Source organism: Sciurus vulgaris (genome assembly GCF_902686455.1).
Source record: "Sciurus vulgaris genome assembly, chromosome: 12".
Taxonomy (NCBI): Eukaryota; Metazoa; Chordata; class Mammalia; order Rodentia; family Sciuridae; genus Sciurus; species Sciurus vulgaris.
Genome location: NC_136473.1, coordinates 57520335 through 57541709, shown reverse-complemented (window position 1 = coordinate 57541709; position 21375 = coordinate 57520335). Strand labels below are relative to the sequence as shown.

Genomic DNA, 21375 nt, shown 5'->3' with positions numbered 1-21375 from the left:
TTAAAAAGAATACAACTCACATTGCTGCTGGAACATCTTATTATAATGACCTAGGGGGGTTTTCAGTTCTGGGGACTAGATATGAAAGTTCTTGTGTTCTGTATAACTTTCAGCTAGAGCCTGCTCTCCTGCATGGCTCAGATGGACTTTCTGGAAGCTCTTTAGGAGGGTCAGAGAGCAAAGGTCAATGGGAAGATGTCCTTACGAAGCTTGGGGACTCCCATGACCATCTTGCCATGGGAGTCATGCCATCTTGTGCTTTGTTGTTCCCTGTCCTCAAGGAGCAGGAAGCTGCATTTATTCCAGTTCTCTTTCTCCATAGAGACTATATTTACTTGCTTGTTAGCAGTTTAGCACATTAGGGCCAGAAAAGGGGTCGGAGCCCTTTCCTCCTGAGAAGGGACGAAGAGGCAAAGTCACACAGCTGGTGGTGACAAACCTGGGGCCTATGTCCAGGCTCTGAGAGCAGTCTTTTCTACTTTGGCAGGTACCTCTGATGCTTCTGCCTCTGATCCTGGCATATTAGTGACAGCTGGCTTCTGTCATCTCCCTGGTGTCTGCGAATTATAGATATGCCTACGTGCTACTGCACTCTCACCCCAGGCTGGGGCACGTTCACCCACAGGGCCTGCAGGGATTAACCAGAGCAGCAGGAGATGTTAGTGAACCTGAGTTGAAGGAATGAGAGTGACTTTTCTTTTCCTATAGTTCCTAGCTAGTGGGCACTCCCAAGTATGAGTCCATCCTCCACCCCTACAACCTTATTAGTTTGTGGCCACTCAGCACTTTTGGCTTCCCCTGTTCAGAGGTGAGTGGGCAGGCACTGAGGCTTCCTGAGATGGAATGCTGCATTTCTGGGTTTCTCATTGGTGAGGTCCCCAAAATGCCTTTAGGGACAGCAGGTTGTGATAGGGAGTATTGCTGATGGTCCCAGTGAGGGTCCTGCTACTTGTAGATGAAATCATGGAACTTGTGTATTAAATATGTTTTGGGGGCTTTTCATGTTTTTTAAAATTTAAAGTGTGATGAACATGCCCCAGAGTAGCTGAGTGCCTGATTCTCCAGGCATTCTTAGAGGGGATTTGTGACAAAAATTCAGGAGTGTCAAATTATGGGTTATGTTGGGATTCTGATCAATTAGAAGTAGGGTTTTAAGACCCAATTTTTGAAAACCAGAAGGTAAGAAAAATTGTGGAAAGCTTGTCCTTCTGGTAGTTTTCCCCTCTGCTTCTTTGAGGTAAGTGACTCCCTTGTAGAAAACTTCCTGTGTTGATAAGGGTGTGAACGGTTGGTTTACTTTGTACTGTGAGGGAGGTTGGAGTACAGTCCTACATGGTAGGTAAAGAATATTTGCCAAAGATGGGTGGGTGTGGGCTGGCTAGGGTGGTTATGAGACCTATGTGTTAATCTCACAAATTGCAGATGGTATTTATTAGTGACATCTATTGATTGTGGGGAAAAAAAAAAGTTTTACCTCACAGTACTCATATAAAGGACCTTCTTTCCCTTGGTGCTGGCTCTGAAGCCAGTATCTAGGGTGAGACTTGGCACTGATTGGGAGTTCACTGGGCATGTGAGATGCAGCCATGTAGACAGGAAGAAAAACATAACTAATCACTTTTTTTTTTTTGTATTGAGGATTGAGCTCAGGGGTGCTTAACCACTGAGCCACATCCTCAATCCTTTTTATTTATTTTTTTTTATTTTGAGACAGGGTCTAAGTTGCTGAGGCTGGCCTTGAATTTATGATCCTTCTGCCTCAGCCTCCCAAGTCACTGGGGTTACAGTACTACCCCTCCCAGCTCAACTAATTATTTTTTAATTTTGAAAATAGGATATGTGAACCAAAATTAAAAGGTTAGGAAAATACAGAAAGAGACAGTTTTTCATAGTTCCCAAATAGAGGACTCATAGGTGTGCCTTCAGCCTGCAACCAACTTAGGTTGTATCCATGTGTTAGAAACCAGAAGAGTTAGAACTGGCCTTGTTGGGTCCCAGATTTACCTTACTGCAGTGTGTGGAACCTGGAGTGGCTTTTTAAAATTGAAGTCCCATTAGCATAGTGGGCCAGGCTGGCTACATTGGCCAAAAAAAGTCACTTACCATTTTCACTGTGGTGAAAATTTAGTGTGTGTTTATGTCACCTGGATGGAAAAGTCAGGCAGAAAGAGTTTGAAGTCTGAAAACAAAGTCCGTATTTTTAAAATAGGTCTTAGGAGGATGTTCTGAGGAAGATTGGGTGTCAGGTGAGATGAGGTTTGGAATTATCAGGTCTCCCCAAAGGGCAATGCCTGTCCTGGTTGTCTAGATTGATTTAAAGGTGAGCCAGAGGAAGGCCTGTTTGTGGGGACCCATGGTACCTGGTGGATGGTCCTGAGACCACTGATAGAGGTCCTTCTGAATAGATAGTTCTGGGGCCCCTGCCTCTGCCACCACATCTCTTTCAAGAACCTTCTCCCTCCCTAGGGTCTAGAGGGCCATGGTGGGTACTAGGAACTGAAATGCATCTGTGTGTATTGAGTGGGACCCTGGCCTGCCAGTTGAAAACTGGCCCTAGGCCCACTTGAGTTCTGATTACATGCTCTCTTCCCAGTCTTAGACATTTGGTCTATGGGGTTTACCCTTGCTTATTGCCATAAATTGCAGGAGTGCAGAGCAGAGCCCAGGGTGTGACAAGGCATCCCATAATGGGTTGGACCAGCTCCTGTCCAAGTCTCACATCTCTTTCAGTGGTTACCTTCTCCAAACCTTCCTGCCTTGAATTTGAATGTGAGTGGTTATTTGTGCCTGAGCCATGTCCTGTCCCTGTGAGTTGGTGGGCCATATGTTTGGAGAGGCAGCATGGTGTGATTACAGCAGGCCAGGGCTGGATTGGGGCCCCAGGGCCACTGTTGTGGGACCTTGACCAGTTAGTTAACTGCTCTGGCTTTGGTTTTCTCACTTGTAAAGTGGAGTCATTAATAACCATGTCATGGACTGTTTATAAAGATTAGATATTGCATGGTAGTGGCTGGTACTCGAAGGAAAGGTGTAATACAAGGCATGTTAGGGCAGCTCATACCAGTGTGCCTAGTACCTGGGCAGTAGTGGGTTCTCTGATTATTATGACAGTTCTTCTTTTAAATACAAGGGGTTTTATCCCAGGCCCAGAAGCAGAGCTGATCCCTGTAGGGATCTCTGGAGTGACCTGGGCTGCCCCCCGAGAAGGGAAAGTGGGAGGGATCCTGTCTTCAGATGTCCCTGGAGTTCTGGTTAAGCAGCCCTGTCAAATGTCCTTGCATAGCCTTCCCCATCTGTGGTGCTATCAATGTGATGAGAGAATGGAATTCCAGGGAACCCCTCCCACTGTCCCTCCCTCCTGCTGGCCATGTCTCCCTCCTCAACCTGCTGTGTTAGTTGACACAGCTCTCCTACCTGAAACACCATCTGCACCCTTCTCTGCTTCTGACTTTGCTTCCTCTGGGACTTGCAGCATATTTTGCTGCATCCATTCACTTGGCCAGCCAGATCCCCCTCCTCTCCCAGCCAGGGTGCTCCCTAGTTGCTGCAGTGGGTGTCCTGATGTTCCTTTCTTTTCCTGCATTTTTTTTTTTTTTCCAGCCACCTCTGTGTTACCAGGACTTACCTGAGTCCCCAGCACATAGCTCCTGGGAGTAGTAACCTGACAAGCCAGGTTATACCTGACTGTACTCTGTATACAGTTCTGACTCTGACCTACATTAAGAAGTACACTTTATGCTGTAACCCAGTAGACCGAAGAGGGAGAGAGGTGGACAACACAACCAAGAGAATCAGTTTCTGAGACAGGCTCCCGAGGTGCTCCCTTTCTCACTCTCGACCATTTCATTCTTAATGCATTGTGGATCTGGTTTGGTTTGGAAGCACTGGCTTGGTAACTAAGTGAGGCCGAGGGGGCTTGATGGAGGTGGGGATCAGGGAGGGCTCTGTTTATCCCTGTTTGGGTGTCCATCGGAGGCTTTGTTGGGTTGAGTAAGAGTGCTTGGAACCAGACAGGCACCCCTAGCCATGGAGGGTTGGGACATAGCTGTTGTGAGTGGACTGCTTTGGAAGTGGGATGCCCTCACTCCAACGTGAAGTTTTGGTTCACAGGAGAGAGCACTAGAGTAGGAGTCAGCACAAAATTCAGGTCCTGTCACTTGATCTCTCTGTGCAGTTACTTCTCCTTTGTGTGTCTTGGAATTTTCATAGGGTGGCTGAGTCCCAGGTGAAGTAACTTGAGAAGTGGTGAGCACAAGACAATACCGACTCAACAATTGTTCTTTCTGCTCAGTGCTGTGGAGAATTGGGAGTCACTGGAGTCTACCTTGAGCCCTAGGCCCTTTCTTTTCCCTCAGTCAGCCTTTATCAGAAGTGAAAATCAATGAAAAAACCACACAGCCAGCTGCCTTCTGCCCAGAGTTGGGTGTAGAGCTGGTCACTGTGGTGTGAGGTGTGGCATCCTTTCCCTGACTTGGTCTCCTCTCTTCCAGCCCTGAAGGATGGCTGCCATGTTGGGGGATGCCATCATGGTTGCCAAAGGCCTTGCCAAGCTGACCCAGGTGGCCATGGAAACCCATCTGCAGCACTTGGGCCTTGGTGGGGAGCTTTTCATGGCAGCCAGGGCCCTGCAGTCCACAGCCGTGGAGCAGATCAGCATGGTCTTGGGAAAGGTGCAGGTAAGGAGGCCTATCCCAACAGTGTGGGGGGTGCTGGTGGGAAGAGGGCCAGTGTTGGAGCTCCTGGTGAGGCCTGGGAGTGTAACCCAGACATAGACACTTGGGGGCTGGTCTTGTGCACAAGGCTTGAGAGCCCAGTGACCAGCATGCCCTGCTGTCTCACAGTAGGGCAGGGCCCCTGTGTGAGGGTGTGGCCCCTTAGTAGCAAAATGCAATTGTCTGGGCTAGAGTTGTGGCTCAGTGGTAGAGCACTTGCCTAGGACTTGTGAGGCACTGGGTTTGATCCTCAGCACCACATAAAAATAAATAAAATAAAGGTACTGTGTCCATCTACAACTAAAAAAAAAAAAAAAAAAAAATACTTTGAAAAAGTGCCTTTGGCTGGGAGGCTTAATCAGCAAACATTTATTCTCAGATTTTTGTGGCCAGAAAGACCAAGATCAAGGTGCCTGTAAATTTGGTGTTCAAAGGCCTGTTTCCCGATTCATAGATGGTGGCTTTTTGCTGTGTCCTTCAAGGCAGACGGAGGGAGAGGGAACTGTCTGGGGTCTTTTTTTAAAATTTATTTTTATTATAAACAAATGGGATACATGTTGTTTCTGTTTGTACATGGAGTAACAGCATATCATTTGCGTAATCATACATTTACATAGGGTAATGATGTTTGATTCATTCTGTTATTGTTTCCTTCCCCCCACCTCTCTATACCCCCACCCCTCTTTTCCCTCTATACAGTCCCTCCTTCCTCCATTCTTGCCCCCCTCCCACCCCCCATTATGTATCATCATCCGCTTATCAGTGAGATCATTCATCCTTTGGTTTTTTGAGATTGGCTTATCTCACTTAGCATGATATTCTCCAATTTCATCCATGTGCCTGTGGGGTCTTTTTTTATGAGGACCCTAATCCAGCACATGAAGTTTGCACCTTCATGACCTAATCATCTCCCAAAGATCTCTCCTCTTAATGTAGCACCCCGGGGGTTAGGTTTCAAGGGATGAATTTGGGAGAATACACATACAGTCCAGACAGGGCCCAGGTGTTGATTGGCCTAGCACAGCCTTTGAAGGCTCTTCCTGCCAAGTCTGCTGAGCTTCAGCCAAGAGCCAACCTCCCTTTCCTCTTTCCTTTTGCCTCTGGGCACCTGGCTTGGGGTGCCACGCCTTTCCTAGATGGCGGCTGGCACAGTCCTGCCAAGGGCAGCTTCATCTCTGGCCTTTATCTTGTCCCTTATGCTGTCTGGGGGAGGTCCAGAAAGCCTCCACATCTTCCATTTATGAGATGGTTTTTAAGCAAAATTGAGTGTTGCAGAGTGAGTGTAGATAGGCCTGGCTTGGTCACTGTGGTGTCACTCTGTGTTGCCAGCCATGTTCCTGATAACCTGAAGGGCTGAGGAAGGGAACATGTGTGTGTCGTGTGTGGGCACTTGCATGTGTTGGTAGTTGTGTTTCAGTGGCCACCCTGGCTCCTCATTCCTTCTGTTTCTGTCCTGTGACTGGCTGACCTCTGGACAAAGGTCACCATGCTTCTCTGGCTGTGAGGTTGTCATAGTTCCCAGGACTCTGTTCAGTCTCAGGTGTGGGAGTCCCAGCACCTCCTCTCCTGGAGTCAATGGTGATACAGTGTTTCTCTCACCCTACACATAGACCTTTAACTTTTAAGTGTCCATCATTGTTTTCCTGGGATGGGGACAGGTTTGGGTGCTTATCCCCTTTTCTCAGAAGAGAAAACTGAATCTAAGCAGTTTGTTGCAAGACCCATGATATATTAAGTAACAGGGCCAGAATCCTTGTGCTACCCTCAGTCAAGACTCCCAGCTTTTGCCTGTCCTCTGCCAACTGTCTTGCTTGTTGCCTTCGTTGGTGAGGAACCCTTGCTTTTCTGTTGACTGTTCTGCCTGTGGAACCCTCAGAGTTCCAAGTGAGGTTGCCCAGCTCTTCGGGCCCTCCCAGAAGTGAGACAGTGTGCTAGATCTGGGCAGGCCTTCTCTACCAGGGTGAGAGGGGTATCTTCCCAGGATCACTTCCCTCCCACAGGTCTGAGCCACTGTGTCTGGGAGAGGCAGGGCTATCCCCAGCATAGTTCTTAGGGTAGGAGGGAGTGACCATTCACCACTGTCAAGGAAGTACCTGAGGAGGATGACCACTGCTTGTTTGTTCCCTAGCACTTAGATTTATGGTCCCCACTTCCCCACCGCCCAGCCTCCCAGAGGGGATGGAGGTCCAGTGACTCTAGAAACCTACCGGCTTTCATCTCTGCAAGGAATTTGTTCACACACCCATTTGGTAGGAGCTTACAGAGTCCCTCTGAGGCACTAGGGATCTTTCACTGCCTGTGGGGTCCCACTGCCACGTCAACAGTAGCTGGAACTCAAGGCCATCTGGCCATCATGGGAGTTAGGGAGTAGGAAGGGCTCCTGCCATAGCTTATAGCACCTTGCCCTAGACTCCTCACTACAGGGCTTCTCAGGCCTTCTGAGAGATGCCTAGCGAGTTCAAATGCAATCGATTTCTACTATCAGAAAAGTAGGTGACCTGGGGTAGTTGGCAGGGCAAGCCTTGGCTTAGGACCCCTGCTCTGCCATTGCTGGCTGAGAACCTTTGTCAGTCACATCAGTTCTCAGCTTCAGTTTCTCTTTGTGAAAGGAAAATAACAACCAGTGCTTGTCTTAGGCTAGTGAGAGTAGGAGGATTTGGAATCTCCTGCTGTTTTTGCATAACCTGTAGGAAGCATGTCGCTTGATCATTTCATCCATTTCTCTTGAACCAGGGAATCCAGGCTACTGGCTTCAGGACTTGGTGCTATCTAATTATAGCCTCCTCAGGCAGGTTCCTTGACCTTGGCTATGGCCTGTGTCACTGAAGCTGCAGGGATTTTATTTTCAGTTGAGGAAGTAGCAGAGAAGGGTTAGGGACTCACTCAAGGTCATTTCAGTTTCAAAAGTAGGAAGAGTCAGCATTCAAAGGTCATTACAAAGAAAACACAATGTGTCCTGTGTTCCCCTTCCCCTGTATCTGGAGCCCCCAGGCACAGCATGCCCTGTCCTGGTTGTGACCACTTCTCCAGTGAGAAGCTTTTAACTGCATGCCCCTTATTAACCGGAGTTCATGTCTGCAGTGAGGTACTGGCCTGGAGTGGGTCAGCTGCTTCCCATCTGTGTACCCCCTTACCCTGGCTAGCCATGGTGGTTGTTTCCTCTGACGACTCCTCAAAGCTCTGCAGTCCCCTCCATGGCTGCCTGCCCAGGACCACACAGCAGAGCCCTGGAAGAAGCAGACTGGAATTTGGGCCTTGGCTCTTGAGCTGGGAAGCGGGCTGTGGGTCTTGGGTGTAACATGGTGTTTCCTTTGGAGGGTTAGAGAGGTGGGGAGTGGTGTTGTGCTGTCCTGTGGTTCTCTCACATTGGCCTTTATTTCTTGCAGGGACAGGATAAGCATGGAGAGTCTGAGGCCACCGAGAGCTTTGACGACCTGGAAGCAGAGGTTCACTTCTCACAGGAAGCTGGATCCACTGCAGACTTCTCTGCAACCTCTACCCCCGACCAGTCGCTCTCTCCTTCTCTGGGTCATGCCCACAGCGAGGGCCCAGCTCCTGCCTATGTTGCCAGTGGACCCTTTAAGGAAACTGGGCTCCCAGGCCAGGTGGCCTCTCCTCTGGGCAGAGTTAATGGGAGGCTCTTTGCAGAACCCAGAGACTTATTCTCTGGTCCTGGCTTCCAGCGAAGGTTCTTCCACCAGGACCAGTCCCCAGTAGGGGGCCTCACGGCTGAGGACATTGAAAAGGCCCGACAGGCTAAGGGTCGCCCTGAGAGCAAGCCACACAAGCAGATGGTGCGTCTGGGAGGCCCCTTGGTATGGGGCTGGGTGGTTCTCACTCACAGTGGTACTGGTGTCAGCCCCCCATTTGGGAACTTTTTGTGGATGTTGTGGTCGGATTTTTAGGAATACGGTAGCCTCTTGGCGAATGTGCTGTCAGGTGGTACTGCGGCCTTTGGGGGTGGAATGGGATGTAGGGGCAGTGTGAACCCTCGAGGTTGGTCTTGTCCCTGTTTGCTGATTGAACAAGTCTCTCCTTTCTCCCTCCAGCTCAGTGAGCGGGCTCGGGAGCGGAAGGTGCCAGTTACACGAATTGGGCGACTGGCAAACTTTGGAGGTAAGGTGGCTGTGTGTGTTGTACTGCCAAGTCAGTACTGGGCAAGGGAAGCTGGGGCCTCCCTGGGGCCTGCATGGACGTGGGATTGGATGGGGACTCAACCATATCCTGGGATGGGGGAGTAGGTGGCAGTGTTGCCCTTGCATTAACTGTTGGGGGACTGGATGATTTCCACAGGCTGATGACCCAGTTTCTGGATTCTAGCTCTGCCTGGGCTCACCCTGGGGCGAGAGTGACTGATCCCCTGCTATGAGCTGCAGCCTAGACTACTTGGCAGGCCTCACTTGGGAGGGGGAGTCTGCAGCATCCCTTTTTCCTCCTGCCCTAACCTCATTCCTGAGAGTTTTTTGAAGGCCTCTCCAGGAAGGAGGCTGCCTTATAAGTCTCCTGCATCATACATGCTGCTGCCTCTTCTCTTTTGAAAGCCTCATTTTACTAGTCAGCTTTCCATCACTGTGATAAAATACCTGAGATAATCAACTTAAAAGTGGGAAAGGTTTATTTTGGCTCATGATTTCAGAAGTTTCAATCCATGGTAGCCTGAGCCTGTTACTTTGGGTCTCTGGTGGCCCAGTACATTGTGGCAAGGACATATGGCAGGAAGATCTGCTCACTTCATGGTAGTCAGAAAATAAAGAGACAGGAAGGGGCCAGAGTCCCAGTATTCCCTTCAAGGGTACACCCCTGATGACCTAACTTCCTGTTACTAGGCCCTACCTCCTGAAGGTTTCACTAATTCCCAAGAGTACCACAGACTGGAGACCAAGCCTTTAATACATGGGCCTTTGAGGGGCATTCAGGATCTGGATTATAGCATCCATTCTGCTTGTTCAGGACTGACTGACAGCAGAGACCCACACACTCTCCCTGACAGCTTCATACTCCGGGAGCTGGACCAGTGTGTGTATTCTAATGTTGAGCGATGACTGGCTGCCTTTCCAGTGTATAGAGCAGACTAAGCTAATTGGATAGAATTTTCCCAGCGATAATGTTTTGTTCCATTATTATCATCTTAAAATTTGGCATCCTCTGCTACTTTGTTGTTCAAGAACTTCGTATAAAGCATCATTTGAGTTGTAGCTCAGAAATGATTTCTTTATTTCATTTTCATGGGTTAGCCTTTTAAGCAGTTCCTCATAGACCATAATAACTTCCTAGGTGTCTTCCACCAGATGAGTTTGAGAGTCACTGTCCTGATGGCCTCTAATGGTTCCTCAGAGACTTGGCCTGCTCCTCCCTTTGCTCCTCCTGTTCACAGAGGTTCTTATCTTCCCTGTGAGTTGGAGGCAGGACATCTGTAGTTTTCCTCTGTAACCCTGCTCGTTCTCGCTTCACTCTAGCCTATGGTGAGCCCTGTGCCCGGGAGGCTGAGTTGGCCATGTTTTAGTCTGGGTGTGGTCTTCTCCTGGGAGTCTTCTAGGGGCAGGAGAAGAGGTAGTGGGGTTAACAGGAGGCTCTGTTTGGGAAAAGTGGTCAGAATGAAAGTCTTGATGGCAAATTAGAATTTGAAGGAACACATGAAGTCTAGGTGAGGCTGGCAGGTTAAGGAGGACTGAAGTGGATGGAGTTACATAGGAAGATGTGTAGGAAAAATAAGAACGCTGTAGTGAAACCAGAGTGGAGTACTCTCCTCACAGGGTGGTGATACAGGCAGCCAGAGGGAGCCACGGTTGGAGTGAGGAGAAGCCCTGGTCTTGGCAGGAGCTTTGCACAGTCAGAGGTCTCTTGAGCCTTTGCTGACAGCACCTGATGCCTGGAGCCATCCTTGGGAATATGTATGCTGAAGGTTGCCCATAGCTGTGATTTGGAGCTGCCCACATTGTTGTCTAAGCAACTGGCAGGTAATGTTTCAGGCTAGAGGTGGCAGCATGGGAGCAAAGAGGAGCCAGGTCATGAAAGAATGTGCTCTTCTGGCCTCAGAGGCAAATTTACAGCCACCTATCCCACCCAGAAGGGTTCAAACTCTAAATTATGACCTTTGAATGAATGCAGAGTCAAAATAGTCAATTAAGTGGATGTAGCTCAATGGTAGAGCACTTGCCTTGCCTGTGCCAGGCCCTGAGTCTGAGCTGCAGCAGCACACACACACACTTTAAATGGAATGAATTTGAGTAGAAATGATCAGAATGAATGTTATAGACCCTTAGAACCCTACAAATTAGAAAAATATTTTCGTTTCAGAGATATGAACACACTGTGTAAGTGTGCTCTTCACTGCAGTGTGAAACACGATTTACTAATGAGTCCACACAGTCTGAAGTAGCGTTGTTCTGTCTTGTTCTTCTGAAAACACTTCTAACCTCTCTTTCCTTCATTAAAGGTGAGATGTTTTTGATGTGTAGATTGGTAGGTGTTGAGTTTCTACATTGGACATAGGAAGGAAGGGGCTTGCTGTAGATCTCAGGGAGGTAGCGTTGCTAAAGGGACCCAGGTCTTTCAGGAGGTTAACTGCAGGTGGTTTGCAATTTCAGTGGCTTTTTTTTTTTTTGGGTACTGGGAATTGAACTCAGGGCCACTCAACCACTGAGCCACATCCCCAGCTGTATTGTGTGTGTGTGTGTGTGTGTGTGTGTGTGTGTATTTTTTTTTTTTTTTTTTGGTGGTGGTGCTGGGAATTGAACCCAGGGCCTTGTGCATATGAGGCAAGCACTCCATCAACTGAGCCACATCCCCAGCCCTAGTTTGTATTTTATTTAGAGACAGGGTCTCACTGAGTTGCTTAGTACCTCGTTAAGTTGCTGAGGCTGGCTTTGAACACTCTATCCTCCTGCCTCAGCCTCCTGAGCTGCTGGGATTACAGGTGTGTGCCATCACACCTGGCTTCAGTGGCTCTTTTTGATGCCAAGATGGTGGTTGAAATCCTAATTCCAGTTTGGCTGTGAGACATTATGACTATGATGCTATGGGAAGCATGGTTTTTGGATATTAGATTTTGCTAAAGAAATTGTGAAAGACAGGTCATTTAATGGATTTGGGGTCAGAAATGAACTTTAGGAAACAGTGCAGAAGTGCAAAGGACCTTTATCCTCCCAAGATAAAGGATGAAGGGTGAATAGCTCAGTTTTGTGAAAGTTTTTGCTGTACCTCTTGGTTTTCAGACACTGGTTGAGACCCCACTATGACTTGCCAGAAGTTGTGCAGAATGTCCTTCAGTGGTGATGCCCTTGGACACTTGGTAGGGGACAGAGGGTGGTAGAGTAGTAGGGGTTGGTGGGTCAGGGAGTATCTACACCCTCTGTGCAGAGTCATAAGCTCCAACCTGCTGGCATGATACCCCCTTTGCTAATAGAGCTGTGTCCAAAGCTGACCCTGTCTGGTCTCCTCTCAAGGAATGTCATGCAGTGACAACAGAGTGCCCGGGAAGCTATTCCTTCCTGCCAGCGCAAGTTTGGGGTGTGTTGACTACAGTGAGATAGATGTGCTCTGGATGCTTTTAAAGAAATGGCACAGTCTGCCTCTCTGCTTTCTCGGGAGAAATCTTGGAAAGGGACTTTTCTGTATATTTTGCCCCTTAGAAGCTTGGTGTTACAGATGAGAATATTATCATTCTCTATAGCTACAGATGAGGAAGCTGAGCCAGGAAGTTGTCCAGTAGTCCAGGACCACACGCATGTTTGTGCAGCCCTAGGACTTCAGCCCTGGCCTCTGTCATGTATGTGGAAGTATGAGCTGACTGACCCTGTGATTAGGTCCCCTTGCTGCCCTGGCAGCCAGCAGAGGGGCTGTGTGAGGTGTTCCCACCTCATCACTTGATCACTTATGGTAATGGAAGGCCAGATACTAACAATCTGCGAGAACAAGGCACAGGGAACTTCTGCCCCGCTTTTTCCTGTTCCCTTGTGTGGAGGCTCAGGGTGGCTGGAGGATGCCAGGTGGTGGTAGTGATAGAGACTACATCACTAAGGATTCTGGAAGCAAAGGAAAATACCCCTGACCCTCTACTGTGTGTAGACTTCCTTAGTATTAAATGGATCATTATATGTGTTAATAAGACAAGACCTGGGCTTGGGGTGCGGTTCAGTGGTAGAGCGCTTGCACAGCATGTGTGAGGCCCTGGGTTCTGTCCCAGCACTGCAAAAAACCAAAAACCAAAAACCAACAGAAGCGAGGCTCAGGATAGTGGCTGGCACAGCTTCTGTGTGAGTGTGCTGGGGTCATCCTTAGGTTCGTGTGCCCCTTGCCGCTGCAGCCTCCCTTCACCTTGCAGTGTGAACAGGTAAAGCCAAGGCCACAGGAGCACTGCCACCATGGGCGTTTCTGCTCTCAAGTGCCTTCCATCCAGCCTGCTCAGGAAGGGCCCTGTTTGTGTTTTGCTTTTTTTTACCTCCGGGGTCTGGGAAGAATCCCAGGGACTACTCAGGGAGGACCTTGTTTTGCTCAGACCTCTACAGGGACTGCAGGGAGGAAGAGGCCTGGCAAGGGGCCCAGGGCTCCCAGACATCACCCTGAGCAGGCCCTGGCTATGGGGAGCCCTGCTCCCTGCTACTCCTCAACTGCAAAACCTTGCTTTGTGAGAGGGATGTCAGGAGCTTTTTCAGAACAGGCAGTCACCTTCATAGGCCAGGAGGGAGACTTGGCTGTTGACAGGGACCTTGGGGCCTTTTTTCTTCAGGACTTCTTGTGGGCTAAGCATCTTAGAACAGGGGTCAGAGCTGGGAGAGCTGCTCTTTCCTGAGGTCTTAGGGTACAGAGGTGGGTCCCTCCTGGGGGGCAGGAATTTGAGTGTGGGCTCCTCATAACGTTGGGGGGCATCCCAGCTGAGCAACCCCCTGGTTCCACCTGTTTCTGGAAGAAGGCAGAGTAGGCTGGGGTTCTGAGAGTTCCAGGCGAGGTGGGGTGGGGGGGCCAATTTATTCTGGATTCATGAGAACAGGAGCTGGAGAGGCTAAGGTCAAAGTTTTTGGCCACCTGGGCTCATTTTCACTCGCTGGGCTGTCTGCTGTGGGGATCCTGTCTGTCTTCCTGGCACAGGGATGGTCCTGAGGGACATGTAGGGCCATTGAAGGAGCCTTAGCCCTCCTTTGTGAAATGTCCCTTTGGTGATTTGTTTAATAACAGGTCCTTCCCATTGCAGTGTTGGCTTTCTCCGAGAACATGGAAATGGCCAGAGAATAGTTTGACAGAACATTTGAGGAGGTCCAGCCACAGAGTGGTGGGAGAACACACCTCTGCCTGCAAGGGGCCAGGCTGAATGACCTGTGATGCCATCTGCCTCTTTTGTGGGCTTGTCTTTGGACTTGTTCTAGGCAGAGAAGAGTCTGGATGCAGAGACATTACTGAAAATTGCTAAGGTGTGAAGGTTAACGTTGCCTGCTATTTAAGTCAGATAGTGTGCAGGGTAGAGTGAGGTGAGCAGCTGGTAGAAAATTAATGTTTAATTGGTTACTCTGGCTCCCAACTCTGTGTCCAGTGCCCTCTGGAGCTGGGGTTGGAGATGTTTTGAAGAGAAGACAGCTGGGGTACCCACCAGGCATCTGGACCTGGCATCTCCATCCTAGTACACCAAAATGTCCTCGGTGGTATGTTACTGTCATGCCTAAGGACATTTACAGAAGCTGCCTTCTTCCTGCAGTTACCAGAGCTTGACTTGTTGACAGTATTGCTGTCCAATACACTGAGCCTTTGAAATGTGTCTGGTCCAAAGGGAGATGTGCTGAGCGTATATATAATCCATTCAGCATTTGAAGACTTAATACAAATGCACACAAATATAAAATATCTCTAATATTTTTTACATTTATTTATTGAAATGATACTATTTTGGATATATTGGGTTAAATGAAATGTATTAGAATTCATTTCACATGTTTCTTGCTTTTTTTTTTTTTTAATGGAGCTATTAGAAAATTTAAAATATCTGACTCACATTAGGTTTCTTTTGCTCAGCGCTGGCCCGGCCATTTTGAATAGACTTTCTGTAAATAACACGCTTTTGTCACAGTACCTGTGCTGGCCCTACTGTGAGCACTTTTACCCTTCTCCTCACAACCACCTGTGAGGCAGGAGCTGCAGTCACAGCTGGTGAAGTGGAGGGTGCACTGCCATCTAATGGTAGATAAAATGTATTGCAAAAACATTTTTAAATGAGTTACTTTTTTTTTTTTTTTTTTTTTTTGCGGTGCTGGGGATTGAACTCAGGGCCCTGTGCTTGCAAGGCAAGCACTCTACAAACTGAGCTATATCCCCAGCCCCAAATTAGTTACTTCTGAATTTTAAAATTTCTTTTTCATGAGATAAACTTTTTAGTAAGTTGAATATTTTCTTAAAAGTAGTGCATCATCACTGTATAAAATTTGTAAAATGTAGATATGGATGCAGATTTCCTTGCTCCTTAAACAGCATCCAGTGACAGCCACCCACTCTGGGCAGGTGCAGGGGCTGTTGTTCTCCTGGAGGTTGCTCATCCGGAGGCAGATTTGGTATCTTTCCTCCAAGTCAGTGTGCTAATCATTTTCTCCACTAATGGTGTGCCTGCTCTGGGTAGCCAGCTAGAAGTGGGTTTGATGTGAGAAGACACAGACCCTGAGGAGCTGCCAGGGTTTTTTTTGTGGCCGGGGCTGCACCTGCTGGGCTCTGGGAGATGGGGTTTTACTGAACAGTGGGGACCTTCCAGAGATTTATTTGCGGACAAACAAGGTATTAGTGAGTTTTGATTTACAGGATTGCATAAGTGGGTGAGAGCCCCACTGTCCTCAGACTGTCAGTGCTGGCCACCAGGAGGGTGAGGTGGGAACTGCAGCTCACACAAGCCCCCATGAGCTTGCAGTGGGGACATCCTTTCTTTTGTGTTTGCAGAAGATTCCCCCCACCGATTGCTTTATGTTACTGCAAGGATTCCTTAGAGAATTCTAGGTTCCTGGAGGTTTTTCCTACAGACTTGAAGCAGGTAGTATGTGCCACAGAGGGCGCCCTGTGTTGCCAAGGTGCCTTGTCCAAGACCAAACCTGGTCCATCTTCCCATTTGTGCCTGTTCTCAGTGTGTTCCCATCATGTGCCACCTTGGGGGTCTATGTGTCTGCCCTAGGGCCTGTAGGTTACCAAAAGTGATGCAAGTAGGGGATGTGTAGACTTTTTCACAGGAAACACCTCCCTAATGTTCTTTTGAAACCACTAATGGCTGTTTCCCATCCCACTCCCCTTTTCAAAATACTGGAGTGCCAGCAAGGGTCCTGGTGAGCTGCAGCAGTATCTGCCTGAACCCAGTGGTAGTGGTGGCCTCAGACCTGTGCGAGCACTTAGTGCCTGCTTCCTTCTCCTTCCTTGCAGGTCTGGCTGTGGGCCTGGGCTTTGGGGCACTGGCCGAGGTTGCCAAGAAGAGTCTGCGCCCTGAGAACCCCTCAGGTGAGCTAGGCCCTGCGTGGGAGGGGCAGAGGGGCCTGGGATGTGGAGCCCATTGGGCACTGGGCCTCCAAAAGTAGGACCCTGGATATTCAGATTGTTCTGCTCTAGAGTGTTTGCAGCTGGAAGGCCATCCTCTAGCCCCAAGTGGCCACCCAGCCCCTGGCTGGTTCCCTCTGGCTCTCCACATACCACCTCACACCCACATACTACCATTTGTGCTTATGCACTCAGTTCCTGTCCTGTTCTCCCAGGTGTCTCTGGGGACTGTTGTTCTGGTTCATTAGGTGCCCAGAATTCCCCTTCTCCCTGTGGATAAAGATGTAGGTGTTCGGGACAGAGCCACAGGGTCCTCCCCGTGCTCCAACCTAGGGAGCTTATCCAGAGACTCTGGTCTCTGGGGCAGAGATCACAACATTTTTGTCCTTAGCTTCCCAGGTCCAGCCACAGTCAGGTCAGAGTGCTTGTTTAGAATGCTAGTCTGGTGACGAGCTGTGGGCTGGCACTCGGGAGAGTGTTCTGCAGACTGAGCACACCGAAGCCCTGGGGAATGCTAGATGCTGGGATGGTGGCCAGGGGAGCAGTTGAGGCTCTAGCTGCCTCCTATCTTGGAGGTGCCAATGAGTCCCTCCTTAGGCTTCTCCAGGGAGAGGTAGGCGGGTGGCTGTGAAGTCAGCCCAGTAGGGTTTTCTCTTAGCAGGCTCCTGGGGCTTTTATGGGCAGCACTGATAGAGCTGTCTGCTTAGTGGATTTTCCAAATGTAGTTCCAGGCTGGGCTCCTCTTGGCCCTCTTAGGGCACATCAGCTCATTATGGTGCCTCACACCTCCATCCCCACCTATGGGAACCTGCTGCCAGCTGCCTGGATGACCCTCTTCAACCATAGACCATCCCTCTGGGGAGAGGGCATTAGCATTAGCCCCATTCCTACAGACACCTGAGGACTGGGGACTCAGGACACTTTGTGTGTCCTTGGAAGGGGCTGGAAGACGGAAGACTTAGCAAAGATATATTTAGTGCTGGTGCTGAAACACTTTGGGATATGAAGCCCAGGTTTCTCTGGAAGGAGAAGCCAGGGCTCCCCAGGGCCAGCACCCCTCCTGTTCCCCACCGGGAACTGGCTGCTCTCCAACCCACTTCTTCCAAGCAGAGAAGAGGCCAACTTGACTCCAAGGTTACAGTTGGTGTCCTTTGTCAGAGATAGTGGTAACCCGAAGCTGAGGGTGGAGGGGCCCAAGTTTATTAGTATGTGAATAGGGGCTTCGGTCAGGATGGGATGCTCTGGGCAACCCCCAAGCCATGCTCCAGCCGCCTGACCAGGCCAGCTTGAGTTTTGCCCTGGGAGAACCTCTTTGGCTTTGTGGGGTGTGCCTCTATGCCTGTGGCCCATCCTGGCTTCCACAGGTGATTATGAGCTGAGGATATACTTCTAGCTTGTGAGGATTGACCAATTTTGGGGAGTGGCTGCATGAGAAAGCCCAGATTGGACCAGGCATTGTCCCCAAATCTTAGGAGCTCTGAAGTTGGCACAAAACCTCCCTCTTGGGCTAGTTGCAGTGACCTCTCCCAGGTTTCCTCCCTTTCCTCTCTCTCCAGCCCCAGGAGTTTCAGGGGCTATTGAGAGGCTGCTCTTCTCTCAGTTCTGGCCCTCTCCTATTGCCAGGGACACTTCTGTCCTTCCTGTGGGTCATGGTTTGGCCTCTCAGGGTAGCTCAGACTTTTCCTGTGGAGCTAAAATCTCTTAACCTTCCAGACCCCATCCTGCTGTCTGGAACCTGGAAGGAGTCTCACCCTCTCCCACACCTGCCTCCAGCCGGCAGATCCACTGTTCCTTCGGAGCATCTTCTCTCCAAAGCCTTCAGGGTTTGTGCTCCCTGAGCAGACCACCTGTCCTGGTTTGTCAGAAACCATGTTGGACATGACCCTGGGCAGAAGGCCCAGTCACCTCTCCCAATCCCTCACTGGGAGCCAGGCACCATCCTGAGCACTGTCTGAGCACTGTGTCTATCATCACATCCCAAAGCATTCCAGGCTGTCATATCCCAAAGTGTTTCAGCACTAACGCTGAAAATACTCCTGCTGAATCCTCTGTCCTTTGGCCCTTCTCAGGCCATAGTGATGGGAGTTGAGGCAGGTGTCATGCACCTTGGGAGCTGGAGAGATGGGAAGGTGCAGGACAGCCGGGGTCAAGGGATCTTCTGATTTAACTAGATTCACAGAACAGAGAGCAGGAAAAGCCCTGAATGTCACAAAGGCTGAAAGCCCAGCCAGGAGCACCAATGAGGAGCTCAGAGAGAAGAGGGATGCTGGACCCTAAACCCAGCTCAGGCCTCTCCCCTCCTGTGCATGGGGGCAGACTCCACATTGAGGCAGAGGGGCCTATTCCCTTTGGCCATAATACTGGCTGGCAGCAAGGTTCAGCTGGCCTCCTCCTGCTCTTTGGAGTCATTGGCACCTGGCTACCCTCCAGTGTCACCTGGGGCTTTGGGGTTCCCCATGGCCAGCTGGCTGCACTGTGGGGGTCTGTGTAGGCAAAGGGGCGACACAGGAACCAGCTGTGCTGTGCACTGTTGACCCTCAGTGCCCGTCCCTTGACTGCAGCCATTTGGCCTAGTGTGGCAAATTGACACCCCAGGGTGTGGAGGACCTTCAGTCAGTAAACCAGGTGGGGGCTACAGACTCGACCGGTCTCCTCGCCTGGGTGCTGCTGGGTGGGCCCCTCCAGTTCTCCCCCTCCTGTAGTGTCTCATGCTTTCAAGGCGCCCCCAGTGGGCGAGCCTCCCAGTGTCACAGTGGAAGCGTGTGGATTGTGGAGTTAAATTGCGTTACCAGTTCAGTGGGTACCCAGGTGTCAACAGACATTGCTTCTCTAGGTCATGCTGGATGTGAGGTTTTCCCCCATTGCATTCCCAGTGTGTGGTGACCCTTCCTGCCCACAGGAAAGAAGGCTGTGCTGGATTCCAGCCCCTTCCTGTCAGAAGCGAACGCGGAGCGCATTGTGAGCACGCTGTGCAAGGTGCGCGGGGCAGCGTTGAAGCTGGGCCAGATGCTGAGCATCCAGGGTGAGTGATGGTGGGCTCTGTTCCTGCCTTAGGACTCCTGGGTAGCTCAGGTCGGGGACAGTGGTGTAGGACTTTGGCCCACTGAGCTCTCAGTGGGAGGGATGTTTGCTGGCCACTGACTGTGGGAGAACAGACTGTGCTCCCAGGAATGTTTAAAACAGCGTCTTTGATAGGAGTCTGCTGTCGTGTTTCTTGCCTCTTTCTGGGTGTTTGAGAAATCCAGAGGTTGTTGCACATCTCAGCAGTTGACACAAGGCCATCCTGTGCACCCTATTGTGTTGGTCACAGGGAACTGGTTGGGGAGCTCCTTAGCTGTGGTGACAGTGGCAGCATTGGGTGTAGGGTCACAGCTGTGATTCAAATGGAAGGTGGTGGCCAAGGAGGCCAGCTCAGTGAGGCAGTGTTGAGGGGTCCTCTGGCCTGTCAGTGGTGCCCATGCAGAAGAACCATGAGGCAGCACTCAGTGGGAACAGGTTGCTTCCTGGCAGTCAGTCCACTGCCCACCCAAGGTTAAGCCAGGTGCTAATACTAAGGGTGGTGTGGGGCATGGGTGCTGCCTGGGGTCCTGCAGCTGGGTGAGAACTTTCCCGAGGGCAGCATGTATCTGCCTTGATCCCTCCATGCTCAGACCCTGTGGCTGCAGTGATCCTGTCTGCTAACTCACCTAAAGAAAGACTTAGGCGGGTGTGGCTCTGTGCCAGCTTCATCCTGGGATTCCTCTGGTTGGCAGCTAAACAGGACCAAAGCAAGCAGGGTTGGGGCTGGTGAATCGTGTGAGGGAACATGCATGTGACTGTCATGCCACTGATACCTGTTCCCGAAGATTTTGGAAAACAGCCTAACTACATGGGGAAGTGTTTTTAAGACAATGCACAAGAGAGCTCACAGTGTCCACATGTTGTGACTCTGAGTAGGAATGAAGCATGTAGAAAAAGATCAGAGGGACAAATGCTGGTTGTCTGGAGGTAGTCAGATTATAGGTATTTCAATTTTCTTTCATAATAGTAAAAACTTTACATGTTATGCCTAAAAGTACCCCTCCTTGGTTCACTGGGGTGAGTTTGGGGACCCCACCTGTGCCATGTAGCTGAAGTCAAAGGGCTTGGAAAGTCAGGCCTCTGCAGTTGTTCTCTTACCCTGTTCCTGTTGGGGAGGGCTGGTGTGGCTGGGGTGCATTTGTCTCTGGATTTGATTGGCCGGTGCCCAAGGAGTGTGCCCACCCCAGGGTAGTGCTCCCAGTGTCCCCTCCAGAAGCCTGGGTGTGCCAGGTAGGAAAGATGCCCCCAGGGAAGGAGGAAGGAAGGACCAGGTGTGTGACCTGGGGCCTGCTGCTTGTCTTATCTGGACCTGTTTCACCATGAGGGGAGGATTGCACTGTGCAAACTGACGGGGTGGCACTGCCACAAGCCTGTTTTCCACGTGCCTTCTAGATGACGCCTTCATCAACCCCCATCTGGCCAGGATCTTCGAGCGGGTGCGGCAAAGTGCTGACTTCATGCCACTGAAGCAGATGACTGTAAGGTGGCAGGGGGTGCCTGCCTGGCAGACTGGGTGCATCTCGGGGGAGCAGGCAGTGAGGCTGTGCTCATGACCCTTCCCTGACCTCTGTCTGCAGAAAACTCTCAACAATGATCTGGGCCCCAGCTGGAGGGACAAGCTGGAGTACTTTGAGGAACGGCCCTTTGCAGCTGCCTCCATTGGACAGGTGCACTTGGCCCGCATGAAGGGTGGCCGTGAGGTGGCCATGAAGATCCAGGTGGGTGCCTCTCTGTGTGCATTAGACCCCATGAGGGGGGTGCTGCAGATTGTGGGGCCAGGGCCCTGCTGTGGCATCTCTGTACCCACAATCCTCAGCCCTTGATGGGAATTGAATTCTCCAGAAGTTTTTGCTAAAGGAGTGACTGTGGGAGTGAACAAGCTTGGCTCAGGATGGCTGGGCACAGTGATTGTCTGCCTTTTGGGGCCTAAGCTGAATGAAGGGGCCTGAGCTGGCAGTGGTCTCTAGGGATGGGATGAACAGAAGGTGGAGAACAGGGTTGCACTGGATCATAGCTCTGGTTAGTCCAACATGAGGGGTCTGACCTGGACATGGCTGGGAAGCTCATGGGTGGTAGGGACAGCAACTTCAAGGGCCCTCCCTATCTGCCT

General features: G+C 50.4%; 1 protein-coding gene across 3 annotated transcripts in view; it reads left to right on the top strand.

Moving 5' to 3' along the window:
- COQ8A (coenzyme Q8A) overlaps positions 1-21375 on the top strand; it is a 36560-nt gene that overhangs the window by 11545 nt on the left and 3640 nt on the right. For all 3 annotated transcript variants that reach the window (XM_079106625.1, XM_079106626.1, XM_079106627.1), the window contains exons 3-9: positions 4491-4676; positions 8099-8506; positions 8762-8828; positions 16095-16169; positions 19105-19227; positions 20658-20743; positions 20843-20983. In XM_079106625.1, the coding sequence (XP_078962751.1) occupies positions 4500-4676; positions 8099-8506; positions 8762-8828; positions 16095-16169; positions 19105-19227; positions 20658-20743; positions 20843-20983 (1077 nt within the window). In that variant the 5' untranslated portion in view covers positions 4491-4499. The remainder of the gene's footprint in view (positions 1-4490; positions 4677-8098; positions 8507-8761; positions 8829-16094; positions 16170-19104; positions 19228-20657; positions 20744-20842; positions 20984-21375) is intronic.